General features: G+C 47.6%; 1 protein-coding gene across 1 annotated transcript in view; it reads right to left on the reverse strand.

Annotated features, from left to right (window-relative positions):
- Positions 1–9,212: 9,212 nt before the first annotated feature.
- RELT (RELT TNF receptor) overlaps positions 9,213–20,628 on the reverse strand; it is an 89,533-nt gene continuing 78,117 nt past the window's right edge. The window contains exons 10-11 of the mRNA XM_077926891.1: positions 19,268–19,448; positions 9,213–12,344 (exon numbers count right to left, since the gene is read on the reverse strand). Coding sequence (XP_077783017.1) covers positions 12,333–12,344; positions 19,268–19,448 — 193 coding nt within the window. The 3' untranslated portion in view covers positions 9,213–12,332. The remainder of the gene's footprint in view (positions 12,345–19,267; positions 19,449–20,628) is intronic.

The following is a 20,628-nucleotide window of genomic DNA, read 5'->3' on the forward strand; positions in this document are numbered from 1 at the left end:
CCACTCACCATGCCCCCCTCCACCTCATTCCCCCTTTTCTTCCTTCTTGTTGTTTAGTCGTGTCCGACTCTTCGTGACCCCCTGGACCAGAGCATGCCAGGCACTCCTGTCTTCCACTGCCTCCCGCAGCTTCGTCAAACTCATGCTGGTAGCTTCGAGAACACTGTCCAACCATCTCATCCTCTGTCGTCCCCTTCTCCTTGTGCCCTCCATCTTTCCCAACATCAGGGTCTTTTCCAGGGAGTCTTCTCTTCTCCTGAGGTGGCCAAAGTCTTGGAGCCTCAGCTTCAGGATCTGTCCTTTCAGTGAGCACTCAGGGCTGATTTCCTTCAGAATGGAGAGGTGTGATCTTCTTGCAGTCCAGGGGACTCTCAAGAGTCTCCTCCAGCACTTTTCTTCCTAATGTAACACTAACATCTCAAGAAAGGAAACTGATCTGTAGAAAATGTAATTTGAAAAAAAAGAGACATTGCACATACTTTTGTAAACCAATAAATCTTTAATAAAAAATACGTTAAAAAAATAAAATTGGGTATGCTTAGCCTGGAGAAAAGGGACGCGGATGGTGTTGTGGTCTAAACCACAAAGCCTAGGATTTGCCAGTCGGAAGGTTGACAGTTCGAATCCCCGTGATGGGGTGAGCTCCTGTTGCTTAGTCCCAGCTCCTGCCAACCTAGCAGTTCAAAAGCATGTCAAGTGCAAGTAGATAAATAGGTACCACTCCGGCGGGAAGGTAAATGACATTTCCATGCGCTGCTCTGGTTTTGCCAGAAGTGGCTTAGTCATGATGGCCACATGACCCGGAAGCTGTCTGTGGATAAACTCCGGCTCCCTCGGCCTATAGAGTGAGATGAGCGCGCAACCCCAGAGTCGTCTGCAACTGGACCTAATGGTCAGGGATCCCTTTACCTTTAGCCTGGAGAAGAGAAGAGAAGATGAAGAGATGATACAATAGCCATGTTTTAATAATCATTTATTGTTTTTTATACAAACACAAGAACCATTAAACACTTATCCAGCAATGAACATCTCATGATGTTTGCTCTATCCGTTGATTTTAGACATCCACTTACACATTCCGTGTTCAAATTCAAACATGTTACTTAAGGCAACCTCCCCACTGAGAGCTGGTTTCTCATTAACATAGTTAAAGAATGAAGTCCACGTTACTTGGGAGGTGTCTCTCTCTTCGTTATGCCTTTAATTGCCCTCCTGTGTCTGGTGAGATGCTCAGACATTGCTGTATCCAGGATACTATTTTCCCATATGTTCAGAGGTATTTCGGATGGATTCTTCCATTGTTGAGCTTTTGCTAATTGTGCATGTGGTAGCCATTTTCAAATATCCGAAGATTTCTCCCGTGGAAGATGTACACGTTAGAGGGAAGGACTTGAACCAGTGGATTCAAACGACAAGAAATGAGCATTTGTTTAGATCAGGCTTCCTCAACCTTGGCCCTCCAGATGTTTTTGGCCTACAACTCCCATGATCCCTAGCTACCAGTGGTCAGGGATGATGAGAAATGTAGTCTCAAAACATCTGGAGGGCCGAGGTTGAGGAAGCCTGGAGTAGAATAAGCCTCAGTATCCGTTTCCAACTTTAAAATTTTGTGATTCCAAGCACTCCATTTAAAGAGCTGCTGCTGGTCATTCATTGGGAAATTGTTGTAAATAAAAATTGCCCTTCTTGCCTTATGGGGTATACAAGAGCCCATATAGAGTCCTTACATAGGTTCCCTATTGGTAGGAGAAGTTAACAGAGGCCAACCAGAGAATATTGAGAAGCAAAGCAGCTAGTAAGCCTGATCTTTATTGAACTGTTGCAACAGGGTGCTCCCCTCACCCGCAGGAAAGGAGGAGGACTCAGAAAAATGGCGTGCAAGGCCTTATAAAGACTTTTGAAATTGCCACCCTGTAGATCAAGACCACCCCCAGAAACATCATACATACATCACAAAAAAGGCAGTCTAAAACAGAAAATTTGAATGTTGTTTTTCTTTGTTTATCTCCTGTCTGGCAGGTTACTTGATTGGATTGCCTGGGTAGCCTGGCCAGTCCTTTGTAATGATAAATACTTAGTTCCTGGGCCAGGTCACAGGCTCACACCCTATTCAAACACAGACATACCCTTAAGACAGGATTTGTGAAGGAAAAGACAATGGGGAGGTTTCCCACTTTGACCTTGCAGAGAAAACATTGGCTCAGTTTAGGAATCAAAATGGTTCCAGGTCGGTCTTCCTGTGCTGATCTATGTATGTGCTTGGTTGGTACACTTATGAACATTACCATATATCTAAGACCATAAAATTCCTATCACAAAATGATTTGGGGAAATGATTTATACCGAAATTTAAAGAATGTTTAAGATAACCTTTGTTAAAAGACCATAAGCCTTTTTGCTAGGCATTACAGGACAAGACTTGCCGAAGGAGAAGAACAAATTATTTATGTACACTACAACAGCAGCTAGGATATTACTAGCCCCAAAATGGGAAGATGAATGGCAAGAAAAATTGATGGACTAGGCGGAGATGAAACAAAAAAAATTCCTTCCAGTAGCACCTTAAAGACCAACTAAGTTAGTTCTTGGTATGAGCTTTCGTGTGCATGCACACTTCTTCAGATACACTTCAGATGTGTGTATACCAAGAACTGCTACTGGAAGGAATTTTTTTTTGTTTTGACTATGGCAGACCAACACGGCTACCTATCTGTAACTAGGCGGAGATGGCGAAGCTTACCGGAAAACTCAGAGATAAGGACATTAGAGATTTCAGAAAAGATTGGGAACCATTTATGTCGTACTTAGATATTGGAAAGAAGTGGACTCACTAGCAGGGTTTGTTACAATTAACAAATCAGATATAGAGATTAAGACGTAATAATCGGATAAAATTAAAGTGCAAGAGGTAAGCTGAAAACAATTAGGGTATAAAAATGATAAGAACAGAACAATATTCAGCTTAAAGAATGTGATGTTGTTGTTTAGTCGTTTAGTCGTGTCCAACTCTTCGTGAGCCCCTGGACCAGAGCACGCCAGGCACTCCTGTCTTCCACTGCCTCCCGCAGTTTGGTCAAACTCATGCTGGTCGCTTCGAGAACACTATCCAACCATCTCGTCCTCTGTCGTCCCCTTCTCCTTGTGCCCTCCATCTTTCCCAACATCAGGGTCTTTTCCAGGGAGTCTTCTCTTCTCATGAGGTGGCCAAAGTACTGGAGCCTCAGCTTCAGGATCTGTCCTTTCAGTGAGCACTCAGGGCTGATTTCCTTCAGAATGGATGGGTTTGATCTTCTTGCAGTCCATGGGACTCTCAAGAGTCTCCTCCAGCACCAGAATTCAAAAGCATCCATTCTTCGGCGATCAGCCTTCTTTATGGTCCAGCTCTCACTTCCATACATCACTTCTGGGAAAACCAGAGCTTTCACTAGACGGACCTTTGTCGGCAAGGTGATGTCTCTACTTTTTAAGATGCTGTCTAGGTTTGTCAATGCTTTTCTCCCAAGAAGCAGGCGTCTTTTAATTTCGTGACTGCTGTTAGAAAGGCTGTATTGCCTGGCATACCCAGCAGAGGGCGGCCACCTCCCATCCATTGAGATTACCTGGGAGGGGGGTTGAGAATTCCATTATCAGTTTTCCTTTTTCTGGAAGGACAGGCTAACCTATGACCAGGAGGGATGTGTCATCCCCACTGATCACAGCATGTCACAAAACATCCAGGCCACTCTCCAAGAGACTGATGGCTTGGTCCGCTGTTAGCACATGAGAGAAGACTCCCGGAGCTAAATCAGGAAACCTAGGCAAAAACACAGCCTCTCTCTCGATCGGAAATCCAGGATTTGCCCTGTCAGCATATTGAGCCTGTCGGCTTTGAAAGGCCCACCTGACTCCCCGTCAGAATATGAAACACCGATATCTTTTTTGCATAGGGTTTCCCTGACTCGCGAGATCAGACCTCGTTTTTGTTTATTTGCATTCCCTGAATGCCTATTTATATTTGTTTTTATGCCCTATGCTTCTATAACTACAGTGGTACCTCTGGTTATGTACTTAATTCGTTCCGGAGGTCCGTTCTTAACCTGAAGCACCACTTTAGCTAATGGGGCCTCCCGCTGCCGCCGGAGCACAATTTCCGTTCTCATCCTGAAGCAAAGTTCTTAACCAGAGGTAATATTTCTGGGTTAGCAGAGTCTGTAACCTGAAGCGTCTGTAAGCCGAGGTACCACTGTACTGCTTTCATGTTGCATTTTTAATTTGAAATAGATTATTACTCATTAGGGATGTGGGTGGCACTGTGGGTTAAACCACAGAGCCTAGGACTTGCTGATCAGAAGGTCGGCGGTTCGAATCCCCGCGACGGGGTGAGCTCCCGTTGCTCAGTCCTTGCTCCTGCCAACCTAGCAGTTCGAAAGCACTTCAAAGTGCAAGTAGATAAATAGGTACTGCTCTGGTGGGAGGTAAACAGCATTTCCATGCGCTGCTCTGGTTCGCCAGAAGCGGCTTAGTCATGCTGGCCACATGACCCGGAACCTGTACGCCGGCTCCCTCGGCCAATAAAGCGAGATGAGCGCCGCAACCCCAGAGTTGTCTGCGACTGGACCTAACGGTCAGGGGTCCCTTTACCTATGTACTCATTGCAACCACACACACGCACACACACACTATAAAAGCAGTTTATAAATGCTTTTTAAACTGGACCTTGGACCTGCAAAACTCTGCCCCTGAGCCCTTGAGCTTAAAACTGGGCTGCTGATTTTGGAAGGCAGTTTGCTAAAGAGTCTCCCAACTGGCCCTGCTGAAAAGTTTTGCATTGGCAAGAATAAATTTATCTCTATAAAAAATAAATAAACAAATAACAAAGAGCCCTCTCAGTCTATTCCCTTTGGGACTGACCCAGATTTCTATTTTAAAATCCAGAACAGCCTAGAAAACTGGACACAACAACACGTAACTCATTACCTGGGTATATTAACGGACAAACATTAGGAAGAACTTCCTGACAGTAAGAGCTGTTCGACAGTGGAATTTGCTGCCAAGGAGTGTGGTGGAGTCTCCTTCTTTGGAGGTCTTTAAGCAGAGGCTTGACAACCATATGTCAGGAGTGCTCTGATGGTGTTTCCTGCTTGGCAGGGGGTTGGACTCGATGGCCCTTGTGGTCTCTTCCAACTCTATGATTCTATGATTCTATGACAGACAACAGACAGAGGGACCCCCCCCCCCCCACAAAAAAATCTAGCGTATGATATAATAGGGGCATTATACAGATTGACAATAAGAATGGCTGTTCAAAATGAAGCAGGCAGGAAGGCCCCTCAAGGACTCTGTACCGGCTCTGGAATACTCCATAAGGGAAAGGGAGCAGTTTTTTTCATATAACATTATTACAGTGGTACCTAAGGTTACATACACTTCAGGTTACAGACTCCGCTAACCCAGAAATAGTACTTCGGGTTAAGAACTTTGCTTCAGGGTGAGAACAGAAATCGTGCTCTGGTGGCACGGCGGCAGCGGGAGGCCCCATTAGCTAAAGTGGTGCTTCAGGTTAAGAACAGTTTCAGGTTAAGAACAGACCTCTGGAATGAATTAAGTACTTAACCCGAGGTACCACTGTATTAAGGAATGTCCCTATTTTCCTTGGAGAAATGTTGGAGGGTATGAGAGGGCAGTTTCTCCCCGGCAGAAAGAGCATGTGGCAGCTAGACTGACAACTGGGAGCGGCCGCCGAGACCACATAACACTGGTCCTGAAAGACCTACATTGGCTCCCAGTACATTTCCGAGCACAATTCAAAGTGCTGACCTTCAAAGCCCTAAACGGCCTCGGTCCAGAATACCTCAAGGAGCGTCTCCACCCCCATCGTTCTGCCCGGACGCTGAGGTCCAGCGCTGAGGGCCTTCTGGCGGTTCCCTCCCTGTGAGAAGCCAAGTTACAGGGAACCAGGCAGAGGGCCTTCTCGGTGGTGGCACCCGCCCTGTGGAACGCCCTCCCACCAGATGTCAAAGAGAAAAACAACTACCTGACATTTAGAAGACATCTGAAGGCAGCCCTGTTTAGGGAAGCTTTTAATGACTGATGTTTTAATGTAATTTTTGTTTGGAAGCTGACCAGAGTTTTATAATTGTTTTCAGTAGCAGGAGTATGTTGTTAGCTATATTATTAAATGATGTTAGCTATAATAATTTTATTGTTTCTTATATTGTGGTTGTTTGTTTGACTTTTCTATTATTTGTTTGATTGATTATATGTTGGTTTATTTGTTTGTTTGTCTGTTTTCCCATAAATGTATTTATTTTAAATCAATAAAGATATGCTAAAAAACAAAACAAAGAGACCAGGACCTTTGGCTCCCAGTTCCCCGTTCCTTCTGCAGTTGCTGCAACCCACATTGCAGGAGTCGCCCCTCCCCAGGGAGCCCAGCCTGCAGCAAGAGCCAGGAGCAAAAAAACCAAAACAACCTTCTGGGCATCCTCTCCCCTTTCTAAAAAAAGAACAACCTCCTCAGCTGACTCTGCTGCTTTCTGAGCAGAGCTGGAGGTTTTGAAGGGGACCTTGCCCTGGCGCAGGTTGTCTCTATATTTAGCTGCACCGCATGAACGTCAAGCGAGCGGCCGCAGCTGCGTGGCGCTCTGGGCCTGGCCTGAGCCTGGCTTTTCCGCTTCTGCCTGCCTGCGAACTCACAATGGGAATCGCTGATCGTGGCTGCTGCGTCACCTGCCCTCCAAGTGACCTCAGGCCAGGCTGGACCGGGACATTCGCAGGGAGACCAAAATGCTTGTTTACAAACCCCTGTGCAGAGCCACAAATCCAACTCAATGGTGTAACATTGGAAAATGTCAATCACTTCTCCTACCTGGGCAGTTATCTTTCCACAAGGGCCGACGTTGATGCCGAAATTCAGCACTGCCTGAGCTCTGCGAATGCGATTTTCTCCCGACTGAAGTGCAGAGTGTTTGACGACGGGGATATTCGCAGGGAAACAAAAATGCTTGTTTACAAAGCAATTGTACTACCAACCTCACTGTATGCTTGTGAAACATGGACCACTTATAAACGCCATCTCCAACTCTGTGAAAGATTCCATCAACGGTGTCTCCGATCATTTTTACACATCACTTGGGAAGACAGGCGAACTAACGCCAGTGTACTGGAAGAAGCAAAGATCCCCAGTGTTGAAGCGATGATTCTTCAACATCAACTTCGTTGGACTGGTAATGTTGTGCAGATGTCTGATGATCGTCTTCCAAAGCAACTACTCTATTCCGAACTTAAAAATGGAAAGCGTAATGCTGGTGGTCAACAAAAGAGGTTCAAAGACAGTCTCAAGGCAAATCTTAAAAAATGTAGTATAAACACCAGCAATTGGGAAGCCCTGGCCTGTAAGTGCTCCAATTGGAGAACAGCCTTTACCAAAGATGTCATGGGCTTTGAAGACACTCGAACTCAGGACGCAAGGGAGAAACGAGCTAAGAGGAAGGCACGCTTGGCAAAGCCACACTGTGATCAACTCCCACCTAGAAACCTATGTTCCCACTGGGGAAGGACGTGTGGATCCAGAATTGGCCTCCGCAGTCACTTACGGACTCACTGTTAAAATCGTGTTTATGGAAGACAATCTTACTCGGCTACGAGGGATCGCCGAAGTAGAAGAAAGAAAGTTAAAAGTCATCTTTACCTGCTTCACACCTGCCTTGAATCGTTAACATGCTTATTATAAGCCCCTCCTTCCATGACCAGGAAGCTGCAAGGCAGGTCACAGCGATGCAAAATGCAACACGTTTGAAACAAGTTAAAACAAATTTGATATGGCATGTTGGGTCTAGGGCAGCTGTGTGTGACCCAAACAAATCTGGGGCAAATTTGGCCCAAAGCCTGGAGACTCCTCAGCCCTGTACTAAGGGCCAGGTGAGAGTCCCAGAGGTGTTTGGCCTTGGATTTTAGGAGATATGACCATTGTTCCTGGTCTGGCAACCTTTTTTTTCTCTCCCTGGCAACTTCCCCCAAATCATAGTCACACCAGCAGCGTATCTCTTCTTTGTCGTATCTAAAAATGCAAGAAGGGCTTTTACACTCGCCAGAAGCTCGGCTCTGCCCTCACCAGTCCTGGAAGGAGCCTTTAAAGAAGTCCCATATGCTCAGAGACTTTGCGCCTGTTCATTGGGGGAGATAGGAAGCCCAGAGCACTTGTTCTTTAGATGTCCCTTTTATAGAATCATAGAGTTGGAAGAGACCACAAGGGCCATCGAGTCCAACCCCCTGCCAAGCAGGAAACACCATCAGAGCACTCCTGACATATGGTTGTCAAGCCTCTGCTTAAAGACCTCCAAAGAAGGAGACTCCACCACACTCCTTGGCAGCAAATTCCACTGTCAAACAGCTCTTACTGTCAGGAAGTTCTTCCTAATGTTTAGGTGGAATCTTCTTTCTTGTAGTTTGGATCCATTGCTCCGTGTCCGCTTCTCTGGAGCAGCAGAAAACAACCTTTCTCCCTCCTCTATATGACATCCTTTTATATATTTGAACATGGCTATCATATCACCCCTTAACCTCCTCTTCTCCAGCTAAACATGCCCAGCTCCCTTAGCCATTCCTCATAAGGCATCGTTTCCAGGCCTTTGACCATTTTGGTTGCCCTCCTCTGGACACGTTCCAGTTTGTCAGTGTCCTTCTTGAACTGTGGTGCCCAGAACTGGACACAGTACCTCAGGTGAGGTCTGACCAGAGCAGAATACAGTGGCACTATTACTTCCCTTGATCTAGATGCTATACTCCTATTGATGCAGCCCAGAATTGCATTAGCTATGAAGAGGCCCGTAGTGAGACCATTGATCCCCGGCTGGTGAGGCTCGCTGACCTCCCGGAAATGCAAAAATAAACCTTTTCCTGTTAGGCAAAGATCATAAGACGACCCGGATGGTCACCAGATTCTGTGTACAGATCTGTAGGCGCAGACCATCGCCTGACCCAAACTAGTTCGTTAAGAAAATCCCCAAACTCGGTTCTATGAGTGACTCTGGGCCATCTCTCTGTGGTAGTTTATTGTTGTACATTGTTTTAATTGTTTGTTTTCCTTCTGTGACTGTACCCCCAAGTGTGTTTTATAAGCTGGTCTCCGACTGTAATAAATTATCTATCTAGCCCCCCAACTCAGTGAGGGGCAGGTTTCCCATAAGCAGCAGAAACAAGGTGGGTGGGAAGGGGGGAAAAACCCACAGCAATTTCGCTTTCTAGATTGCTTTTATTTATCAATGTACAGAAACGAAACCCACAGGCTTGAAAGCCACCAATAACACCCTTAACATAAAAGACCCCCCCAACCTTCTCTCCCCGACAAAACACCACAAACCATTAATAAAATAAATAAGACAAGGGGCAAGTCTGAGCTGGGGGGGAGAGGGCTGGCTGCTTTGAGGAGGCCAGAGGTTCCCCCTCCTCCCCCTGCTTTGCCCACATAAATAACATTTCAATGTAGAAAAAAATTAATAATAATAATAATGACAGATAACAGAAAAAAGCTGTGTTGGCTGATGAGCTGGGTTAAGAGAAGTAGACTGTTTGTAAACAGCTGGATGGAAAACACCTGGAATCTGCCAGCCTCAAGGTTTAGCAAATGCTGTTTCCACAACCAAGGGCCCGAAACATTTGATTCCTAAAAGGTGCCAGGGCTCACTCTGGCTGCCGGGTGCCCACTACGACCTGCAAATTCAAACTGCAACAACCCCTGCCCCCTTTCGGTTCCTCTGCAGGACTTAGAATGGTAGCGTTGGAAGGGACCCCAAGAGTCATCTAGTCGACCCCCAGATTAGCAGTAGAAAATCGAGACGCAGCCTGTTTCCTAGCCTGCCGTTTTAGGAACCCAGAGAGAGCATGTTTCTAAGGTGTTACCTGCCCCGCACGCTGAGGTCTAGCAACATGGCTAAGCCCATTAGGGCACCTTTAGCTTGTACACATTGCCCAAGGGTAAATTTGAATGTGTAGACTACATTTTGGTTGTTGATCTCGCTGGCTCTTGTTTATAGTGTCTGTTTTAAATCGGAAGCTCATATTTAATGTTCATTTTCCTCTTTATTTTAATCCAAAAGTGGGATCTTCTAAATCAAGAGAAAAAGAAAGAACGTGGAATTCAGTTTCTGGAGATGTTGCTTTGCTTTTCCTTTCAGAATGACAGAACCCTTTTCTTTCTTTTTCAAGAGCAAGTGTCTAGTCCTCATTGCTGTCAAAGTTTGGGAATGCCTGGCTTCTTGCCAGAGGGGATTCTTAAATGAGGCTTTCAGCACTCTCTCAAGCCCCGCTTCCCTCGCACCTGGCCCAAGCAGTAGAAATTAATCGGAGGAAGAGGAAATCATGCAAATTGGAATGAGCTACGTTTTTATCCCGGCCACCATTTTCTCCATGCAGAACCTTTAAATATTGAGCATTGCTAAACCCGCGCACATATGCGTGCACACTCTCTGGTAATGCAGTGGTGGGGAACCCAGGGCTCTCCAGAAGTTGTTGGAGACCCCCAGCTCCCAACTGCCCCCGCCAAAATGATCCAGGGATACTGGACAATGGATTCCAGGCATGGCCGAAGTCGTCCCTCCCTGACGGAGAGGGGTTGCTCTTTTTGGAACAGAGAGGGATTCTTTGGTTGCTGGTTTCTACCTCCAGAAGCTGGGAGACTAAGAGGAGAAGAAGGGGGCTGTCTCCTGCTTGTGAGCTTTCTAGAGGTGTCCGGGTTGCAGGGGGTCAGACTGAATGACCCCTATGGATCCCTTCCAACTCTACCATTGCAATGATTCTGTGCCTGGAGACTAGATGGAACTATTCCAGAAATGTCTGCACAATCTTGGGACTTCCCAGGACCAAGGCGGCGAACCCAGGTGCGTTAACAGGTGATGCGACATGAAAGGACCAGGTGGGGCGAAAGCAAGACCTTACCTGCATAACTGTTTCCTGGGAGGAAAGACCTCCTCCCACCTCCTTGTGTTCCCAAACATGGGAACAGCGTTTGCTCACAAAGAGGCCCTTTGATTCCCTTCGACTCTACCATCCTACGATTCGATGGGCACGATCCATGAGAAAGGCTCTCCAGCCCCACCGATGTGGCCGGGGACCAGACAAGCGCTCGAGCCTGCAACCCTATGTATGCGTTTACTTGGGTGTAAGTCCCATTGAATTCATCAGGGATAACTGCTGAGCAGACAGGTGCTGGGTGGCAGGGTTAATGGCGTTTGCATGGAGGGGTTTCCCAGCGGATCAGGCCCCAAGGGCGTTTCCAGACACACACAAAAACAAGCGCTCTCTTTCGGTCGGTACCAGGAGAGCAATAGATTGCTTTCTAAATAAAGCCCCCCCCCCCATTAAAATGAGAGCGAAATGAGGGAGCCAGGAGCTGGGCGACACCATTGATGCTTGCATCTTGTGGGGGTGCGCATGACATTGGAGGAAACCCATTTCATAATTGCATTAAGCTACCATAATAGCTACTTAGGGGGCAGGTGGGGAATCGTAGGGATGAACGCCCTCCCCAGTGGCAGAAAGGTGTGCTGTAGTGTCAAGTCTAGGACCCGGGAGACCAGGGTTCGAATCCCCACTCAGTCCACTGGGTGACCTTGGGCCAGACCTCCCTCTCAGCGTGTTGTGAGTCTAAAATGGGTGGAGATGAACCACGTTTGCCCCCTTCACTTCCTGGGAGGAAAGGCACGATACAACTCAAAGATACAAAAGCAAATATTGCTGGTTTGGTGCTGAGAAAACCCTATGCCCTCACGACCGGATCCTGTACAGCGGCTTGGGAAAGCGAAAAACTTCTAAAGCATCTATTTCCTCTGCAGCAGAATTTGGCCCTGTGTTAGATCTATGGAGGATTTTCGCCCCTGGGGGGAAAAAACAACCCCCCCAAAACTATTATTTCACTGTTCAGAAGCCTACCCAGCCTGGCTGGCGCTAGAGAGCTGATTCCATGCCATGTAAACAAAAGGGCACATGTAGTGGTATTCCAAGTTTGGCGGCCAAAAGGAGCCCCTCCCCTAAAGCCCCCACCGCGTTGCTTCCCTTAGGTCCTTGCGCAGGGGGGGGGGGGAAAGGGCAGGGGAGAGTCTTTGCAATGCCAAGGGTGTCCTCCAGAGTTCGACTCTCCAGGTGGCACAGACGGCGTTACACCCATGGAGGGCCTGCCCCATGGCTCTGCTCCAGGATGCTGGCGGTTTCCCAAGAGCGAGGTGTGTGTTGGGGGGGAAACGAGGGCAGTCCTTCACCTTCTTCAGCGCCCAGCGCTCGCAAGCCTCGGGTGATGGCTGTTTGGCCGGAGGCCTCCCCTTGATCCAATGTCCCATCTGCGTCGCGGCGGCTTGGAGTCAGATGATCACCTGCAAAGGTGGGAGAGAGGATGGTGAGGTCGGCGGGAGGCAAATGGTGGAATTTGGTCCTCCTTGAAATGGTACCTTGCAGGGTCTTAACCTCGGAAGTCGAACAGAATCTGTTCTGGAAGTCCGTTCAACTTCCGAAACGTTTGGAAACCAAAGCGCGGCTTCCTGGAGCCAATTGGAAGCCCCGTCAAACTTTTGGCTTTCAAAAGAACGATAGAAAACCAGAACACTCACTTCTGGTTTACGATTGTTCAGGAGCCGGAACGTTCAACTCCCAAGATGTTCAGGAGCCGAGGTACGACTGTACAGTGGTACCTCTAGATACAAACAGGATCCATTCCGGAGCCCCGTTCGCATCCTGAAGTAAACATAAGACGCGACTGTGTGTCTGCGGGTCGTGTTTCGCCACTTCCACACATGCGTGTGACATCATTTTGAGCGTCTGAGCATGCACAAGCGACGAAACCCAGAAGTAACGCGCTCCATTACTTCTGGGTCACCGTGAAGCGCAACCCGAAAATACTTAACTTGAAGCTACTTCAACCCGAGGTATGACTGTATATGCTAGAAATCTCTAAAACAGAGTTTCCCAAATTTGGGTCTCCAGCTGTTTTTGAACTACAATTCCCATCATCCCTGACCTCTGGCCCTGCTAGATAGGGATGATGGGAGTTGTAGTCCAAAAACAGCTGGAGACCCAAGTTTGGGATACACTGACCCAAAGGGCAGAGCTCAAATGACCATTCCCTGCCCCCTATATATGGCATCACTGTGTGTCATTTTAGGGGGTGAAACTTAACACCTGCAAATTTCTTCAATGAGGGGGTCTTCAAATATGTTTCTGGGTGTGAGGGATTCAAATCTGCTATTATTTTTGTGCCTGGACAGCATGTAGCTTGGCAAGTCTACGTTTGGTAAAGAAGCCCACTGCTTTCGGAAAACCAAAGAACTTTTATTTCGCCTTCTGAAAAGGTTAGGCAATGCTAAAGAATAATAACTAAAAATGATATTAGTATATAATAAACCTGCAAGCACTTGGCAATTGTTTTCAGTGACTCCCATGCAAATTTACCTACAGAGCAAACCTAAATTATATTAATTTAACCAAAATACCTTTTGAATCACGTTACAACTTTTTAGCAGCCTTCATTTTTGGAATTTCAAAGTTAAAAAATTCAACATGCCTTAATAAGGCATGATTTTATTTCTCACACAAATACTGCGGCATTTTCAGTGCCACCAATATAAACAGATGTCTGGTTCATAGAACCTTTGTTCTCAATAATAATGGAACTCACAAGTGGAGAATACTATTATTTTTATAAATCGTTATTATTTGTAGAGAGAATTTTTGTATGAGTTAATACTTTATTATTTATTATTTGTATAGCCCTTTTGATCTGCGCTATAACACGGCACTTTTGTCCCTCCAGGTTGTGGCGCTTTATGGTTTAAATGCCTGACTCGTCGTTTCTTTCCTTTATGTTCTGCTTGCACCTTTTTTAACACATAAATCAACATTTTATAAAAGGAAGCCAGTGTTAGAAATCCACAGAGGAAAGGAAAGGCGGAGAATAGGGAAGAGCGGAAGAGATTTGCCTCGCAGGTCACCCAGAGCAGCTTGAATGTCTGAATATTCGACAAGCATTTGCCATAAGAGGATTCCGCAGCACCCGCCAATCTTTGGCAGCTGACATGCAAAAGTACATTTTCCTGCTAATTCCACCCCTTCCTTTAACTCCTTTAATAGGAGACTTAAAACAAGGCAGCCCAATCTACCTGCCTTCCACACTGAGGCTTTTACTGTCCGTGTCCAATAAAAGGTAAAGGGACCCTTGACCATTAGGTCCAGTCGTGGCCGACTCTGGGGTTGTGGCGCTCATCCTGCTTTATTGGCTGAGGGAGCCGGTGTACAGCTTCCGGGTCATGTGGCCAGCATGACTAAGCCGCTTCTGGTGAACCAGAGCAGCGCACGGAAACGCTGTTTACCTTCCCGCCAGTGCGGTACCTATTTATCTACTTGCACTTTGACGTGCTTTCGAACTGCTAGGTTGGCAGGAGCAGGGACCGAGCAACGGGAGCTCACCCCGTCGCAGGGATTTGAACCGCTGACCTTCTGATCAGCAAGTCCTAGGCTCTGTGGTTTAACCCACAGAGCCACCCGCGTCCACTTATTGTTGTGGTGGATGTGCCAAATTGGCCAGAGCCCCTTCTCAAACTTGGAGTTAGCCCTACAACTAAGGCTACCACCTACCCGGAACTGTGGTGTCTGAATTTGGCCTAAAGGTCTGAAGTGCCCCCATGGAGTGGGAGAGGGGTGTTGAAGGGTAATTATTCTTAACTAATAATATTGGATAGGATTGTTTGGGGCAATGATGGAGTCCTGTCAGCAGGTCTCTGATCTGGTGCACGGAGGACCGTGACGAGTGCCAGAGTGCACGGAAATGCCGTTTACCTTCCCGCCGGAGCGGTACCTATTTATCTACTTGCACTTTGACGTGCTTTTGAACTGCTAGCTTGGCAGGAGCAGGGACTGCACAACGGGAGCTCACCCCGTCGTGGGGATTCGAACCGCCAACCTTCTGATTGGGAAGCCCTAGGCTCTATGGTTTAACCCACACTGCCACCCGCGTCCCACAGATAGCCGCAACCAATGCCTAAGCAATCACTCACATTGCTTGTATTTTAATCAAATTGTGGCCAAAAATCTGAAACAAAATTATGTGTAAATTGTGTTTTTATTGGTGGGTGTCTTGGGGACCTTGACACGCAAGTAAACGCCACCAGAAAGCTGCTTCTCAGCCGCTTTCTATTTGCCTAGAATGGCGCCCCCAGGTAACCTGTAAAGTAGAAAACAAAGCCCAGCACAGCCTGAAGCACCAGAACTGAAGAAGATGACCAGAAGCAAAAGCTACATGGGACTTGGCAGCTGACCCATCACCCCTGAAAAGCAGGGAGCTAGAAGCTGGCGGATTACCTTCAGATAACCAGGTTGCTCTCCCCGAGCCTAACAGTGATCGGGCTGTCCTGGAAAACGAACGAACGAGGCTGCAGTCAGAGCCGGTGTCTGTGTGCTCTCCACCCCTTTCCCCCCAAACAGGTGAGGATCCGGGGCCGCAGCACAGTGCAGGATTTACGTATAAGCTAAACAAGCTCTAGTTTAGCTCCCCACTCTCTTGGGGGCCCCCAAAAATTAAAGGAAAAAAACCTGGATGTACATTTCCAAAATATAAGATAAAAAACAAATAAAATAAAAGCTACATGCAGCAACAGTGTTTATGATGCTCAGGATCCCTTCCAACTCTGCAATTCTACGATTCCTAAATTGTGGTGCCCAAAATCGGACACAGTATTCCAGGTGTGGTCTGACCAAGGTAGAACAGAGTGGGACTAGGACTTCCTTTGACCTCGACACTAGACTTCGGTGGATGTAGCTAAGAATAGCATTCGTTTCTCTCTCTCCATCCTGCATCCGAGAGAGCAAAAGGCAGAGCTCGAGGACGCACTTCCAGCCAGACATGCACTCTTAAGGAAGGCGTGAATCTGGGTCAGTGAGGGGCGTGGCCTGGGGAGAGGGGGTGTGGCCTGGTCAGGCAGTGTGGCACGAGGACAGTCCTGAGGGCCAGGCAGGGAGACTCAGAGGGCCGCATTTGGGTTCCCAAACCCCTCATTTGTGATTTAATGGTTACTTTTCTTTAAAAGGGTGTCCGAGCCAATCTGGGTCAACCGACCTTCTATGGATTAAGAGTCTGTACGAAAGACACTCTGCAGGTGGACAGAGGACTGAGCTAGCATCTGCTTAGGAAGGAAAAAAATAATTCTAGCTACGGCTATCACCAGAAGGGAGCTGATTTTTCTGAGGCTGAAAAGGGCTATATAAGGCCCTCTGTGTACCCATCACCTCCACCCAGGTGGGCAGGGGAGACTGGCGCTTGGAATTCAGCTGTGGACCCTTCAAGGACAAAAAGCTCATCATGAAGAGATTTAGGAACCTTGCAGAAAGCAGCCGTTCCAGAGAGCGAGGGAGGCGTACGTAAGAATATCTCCGTCTCCTTTTGAGCCGCTCTCCACGCAGCTTCCTCGGACTCGCACCCCCAGCCTGAAGCTAAGCGCCTCTCTCCAGGCTCCTCTTTGCTGCTCCGGAAATTGCATGGCATTTAATTTGTGCGATAACACTCCAAACGGTGTCACGGGCGATTCAGCCTGGCTGGCAGCAAAGCTCCTCTCTCTCTCTCCCCAAGCGTCGGACTTAGTCATCTCTTGTTTTGCAAACTAGGCTGTCTGTAGCAAACGTCAACAGAATTACAGGTCACCTACTTCTGCCCACCACAGTGGAGGTTCTGGGCAGCTCATGAGATTCTGGGCTTGGGAGGAGAGCTGGACCTCCCTGGAGCAAGGACAGGCATAGGCAAACACGGCCCTCCAGATGTTTTGGGACTACAACTCCCATCATCCCTGACCACTGGGGTCCTGTAAGCTAGGGATGATGGGAGTTGTAGTCCCAAAACATCTGGACGGATGAGTTGGCCTATACCTGAGCAAGGACCTCCCCTCTTTCTCCTTGTTGTGCTTCTCTGAGGTTTTACTGCATCAGCTGCCCAAAGGGTGGGAACCTCAGGCTCAGGGGCAAAAAGTGGCCCTTGCAGGCCTCTCCACCTGGCCCTTGGGACTCTCCTCAGGCCACGCCCCTGAGGAGGTCTAATTCGCACTCAATGCAGATATTTTTGTTGAGTTTGAAGAGCAATGATGGCTTTGAATGGGGTTTCTGTGCATGCAAAAAATCAAACCCACCCAACAGCTCAGTTGGTCGAGCATAAGACTCTAAATCTCAGGGTTGTGGGTTCGAGTCCTGGGTTGGGCGAAAGATTCCTGCATTCCAAGGGGTCAGACTAGATGACCCCTGTGGTCCCTTCCAACTCCACAAGTCTATGGTTCTTTTATTTGTGCTGTGCAAAGGCAACATTTCCATCCACTTTTGCCTCTGGGCCCAGCGTGTGGCCCCCAGAACCTTGTCCAGAAGGCAATTTGGCCCCCAGCTTGACAAAGCTTCCTTGCCTCTGATCCATGCCACCAATGGGGAACCCAGGGCCCTCCAGATGTTGCCAGTGGTCACGCTGACTGGGGTTAATGGAAGTTGGGAGTCCAACAACTTTGAAGGGGGTTGGACTAGATGACCCCTGGGTCCCTAACACCTCCACAATTCTATGGTTCTTTGACACTTGGAGGGCCACAGGTTTCCTGCCCCAGGGGATCAACACTGTGGGTAAATCTGGGCTCCCGTCTTACCTAGAAATCGAGATGAGTATAATGGGCCTCTTCTAGTTAAGGAAATCTCAGCTCTGTTAGCCACAGTTTACCTGTTCTTAAAAAGCAGAGACATCACCTTGCCAGCAAAGGTCCGTCTAGTAAAAGCTCTGGTTTTCCCAGTAGTGATGTATGGAAGTGAGAGCTGGACCATAAAGAAGGCTAATTGCCGAAGAATTGACACTTTTGAATTATGGTGCTGGAGGAGACTCTTGAGAGTCCCATGGACTGCAAGAAGATCAAACCTATCCATTCTGAAGGAAATCAGCCCTTAGTGCTCACTGGAAGGACAGATCCTGAAGCTGAGGCTCCAATACTTTGGCCACCTCATGAGAAGAGAAGACTCCCTGGAAAAGACCCTGATGTTGGGAAAGATGGAGGGCCCAAGGAGAAGGGGACGACAGAGGACGAGATGGTGGGACAGTGTTCTCGAAGCTACAAACATGAGTCTGACCAAACTGCGGGAGGCGGTGGAAGACAGGAGTGCCTGGCGTGCTCTGGCCCATGGGGTCAAGAAGAGTCGGACATGACTAAACGACTAAACAACAACAACAACAAACTGCTCCCTCCCCAGGAGCGCCCTCCCAGCAGATGTCAAGGCAATAAACAACTATTTTACTTTTAAAAGAAAACTGAAGGCGGTCCTGTTTAGGGAAGTTTTTAATGTCTGATGCTGTATTGTTTTTAATGTTTGATTGGAAGCCGCCCAGAGTGGCTGGGGAAACCCAGCCAGATGGGCGGGGTATATATAATAATAATAATAATAATAATAATAATAATAATAATAATAATAATAATAGTTACAGATAGGTAGCCGTGTTGGTCTGCCATAGTCAAAACAAAAAAAATTCCTTCCAGTAGCACCTTAAAGACCAACTAAGTTAGTTCTTGGTATGAGCTTTCGTGTGCATGCACACTTCTTCAGATACAACGAAACAGAAGTTGCCAGATCCTTCTATATCGTGAGAAGGTGGGGAGGGGTATTACTCAGAGGGGGGTGGGAATGGGTGATTGGCAGATAGCTGTGATGAGCCTGTTGACGACTCTTAACGACTGCAATAGGTCTTACAGGAAAAAGCAAGGGGTGAGAAGGTGAAAAATGGCTTTGTTTAAGGTGCTACTGGAAGGATTTTTTTTTGTTTATAATAATAATAATAATAATAATAATAATAATAATAATAATAATAATAATTTGCAAGGGGAGAAGAAGCCTCGGTTGGCTTCTTTCAAGATAGATATGTCTTTAAAGAAGGCATCAATCAATCAATCAATCAATCAATCAGTGACACACAAATAGACAGGAAATTTCACCAGGATTCTAAATTCATATTAGTTTCCCCTCCTGCTCCCTCACGGCCCTTTTTGAACGACCCAGTCATTCTGCGTTCCTTTCTTACTGCTGTTCAAGCCATTTTAAAGCATTTCTTGGCTTCCTGCGTTCCTGCCTTTTAATCTAGAAGCTGCCTCGAGGGACTTTTCCTCCTTGTTGCCAAAAGGGAGGGCAGAAATTTCCTTAAATCAGACCAGCTTCTCTCAGAAAAGAGCCTCGCAAGCTCTAAGGACCGCCATCCAGAGAGCGCGTGTTCGGTGCTAGAGAGTTCCCAGCCTCTCCCACTCACCTCTTGTCGGCCATCTGCCGTCGTAAGCCATTTCGGCTTCACTCCGTTGCTGACCAGTGGCTTTTCCTCCGGGACGAGGCAGGCATAGGGGGGCTCGGCGGGCTCGGCCCCCACGCTCTCCGAAACGGTTTTCACTTCTGAGGGGCTGGGCTTCTGCTCGGGGATACGAGCCACGCGGAACCTGGGCCACGAAACAAAACACCGTATATAAATGGTGTATCTTATCTTGCTATAGACATAGAAAGGTAAGGTGGTTGTCACGTTCTGCAGTTTGCCAGGGAAGGCAGGGCTGGGGAGCGCAGCAAGCAGAGTCAGCGGCCCCTTGTCTGTGCGAACCAGGGGTTGAAAATGGGCTTTCTTTCACCCGGGTCAAAGACCCAGTTTGGCCCAGTTTGGTCAAAGACTCACCTATGCACATCTGTGTACATACACACAGGCTAGGAGCCTCAATGGTGCCCCTTTGGTGTGTATAGGTCCAGTCGTGGCCGACTCTGGGGTTGCGGCGCTCATCTCACTTTACTGGCCGAGGGAGCCAGCATACAGCTTCCGGGTCATGTGGCCAGCATGACTGAGCCGCTTCTGGCGAACCAGAGCAGCGCACGGAAACGCCGTTTACCTTCCTGCCCGAGTGGTACCTATTTATCTACTTGCACTTTGACGTGCATTCGAACTGCCAGGTGTGCAGGAGCAGGGACCGAGCAAGGGGAGCTCACCCTGTCGCAGGGATTTGAACCACTGACCTTCTGACTGGCAAATCCTAGGCTCTGTGGTTTAACCCACAGCGCCACCCGTGTCCCACTTGGTTTGTATATATAATAATAAATAATAATAAATTTTATTTATACCCCGTCCTCCCCAGCCAAAACCGGGCTCAGGGCGGCTAACACCCGATACAAAAACAAATTGATTGAAATACAACTTAAAAACAAGATTAAAATACAACATTAAAATACAGCCTCATTTCAATGGAAACTCAAATCAAAAACATTTTGGGGATGAAAACGTCAAGTCTTCACCAAGGCTAACTTTCCAGACTGGTCCTACATGGGCCAGAAAAAAGCCAGGGAAGTCCCCAAATAGGCATTCCATCACAGGAGGAGAAAGGAAAGCTATATAGATGTATTTTTTTATACTGAGTTCTGGGGAGATCATTCCAGAGACAGGGAGCCACCACTGAAAAGGCCCGTTCCCGTGCTGTTTTCCCTAGGGTGGCTCTGATCCGAGCATTAGGGAATTCAGAGCTGCCATTGGGAGGAAATGTAGCAGAGCCTTGTAGCTTCGAGGCCTTCCTTTGCAATCTTAAGGACTATCAACTTGACTCGAACAAAATGGTAGTTTCCGGGACACCAAGTGCCTGAGCT

Source organism: Podarcis muralis, chromosome 4 (genome assembly GCF_964188315.1).
Source record: "Podarcis muralis chromosome 4, rPodMur119.hap1.1, whole genome shotgun sequence".
NCBI classification, from domain to species: domain Eukaryota; kingdom Metazoa; phylum Chordata; class Lepidosauria; order Squamata; family Lacertidae; genus Podarcis; species Podarcis muralis.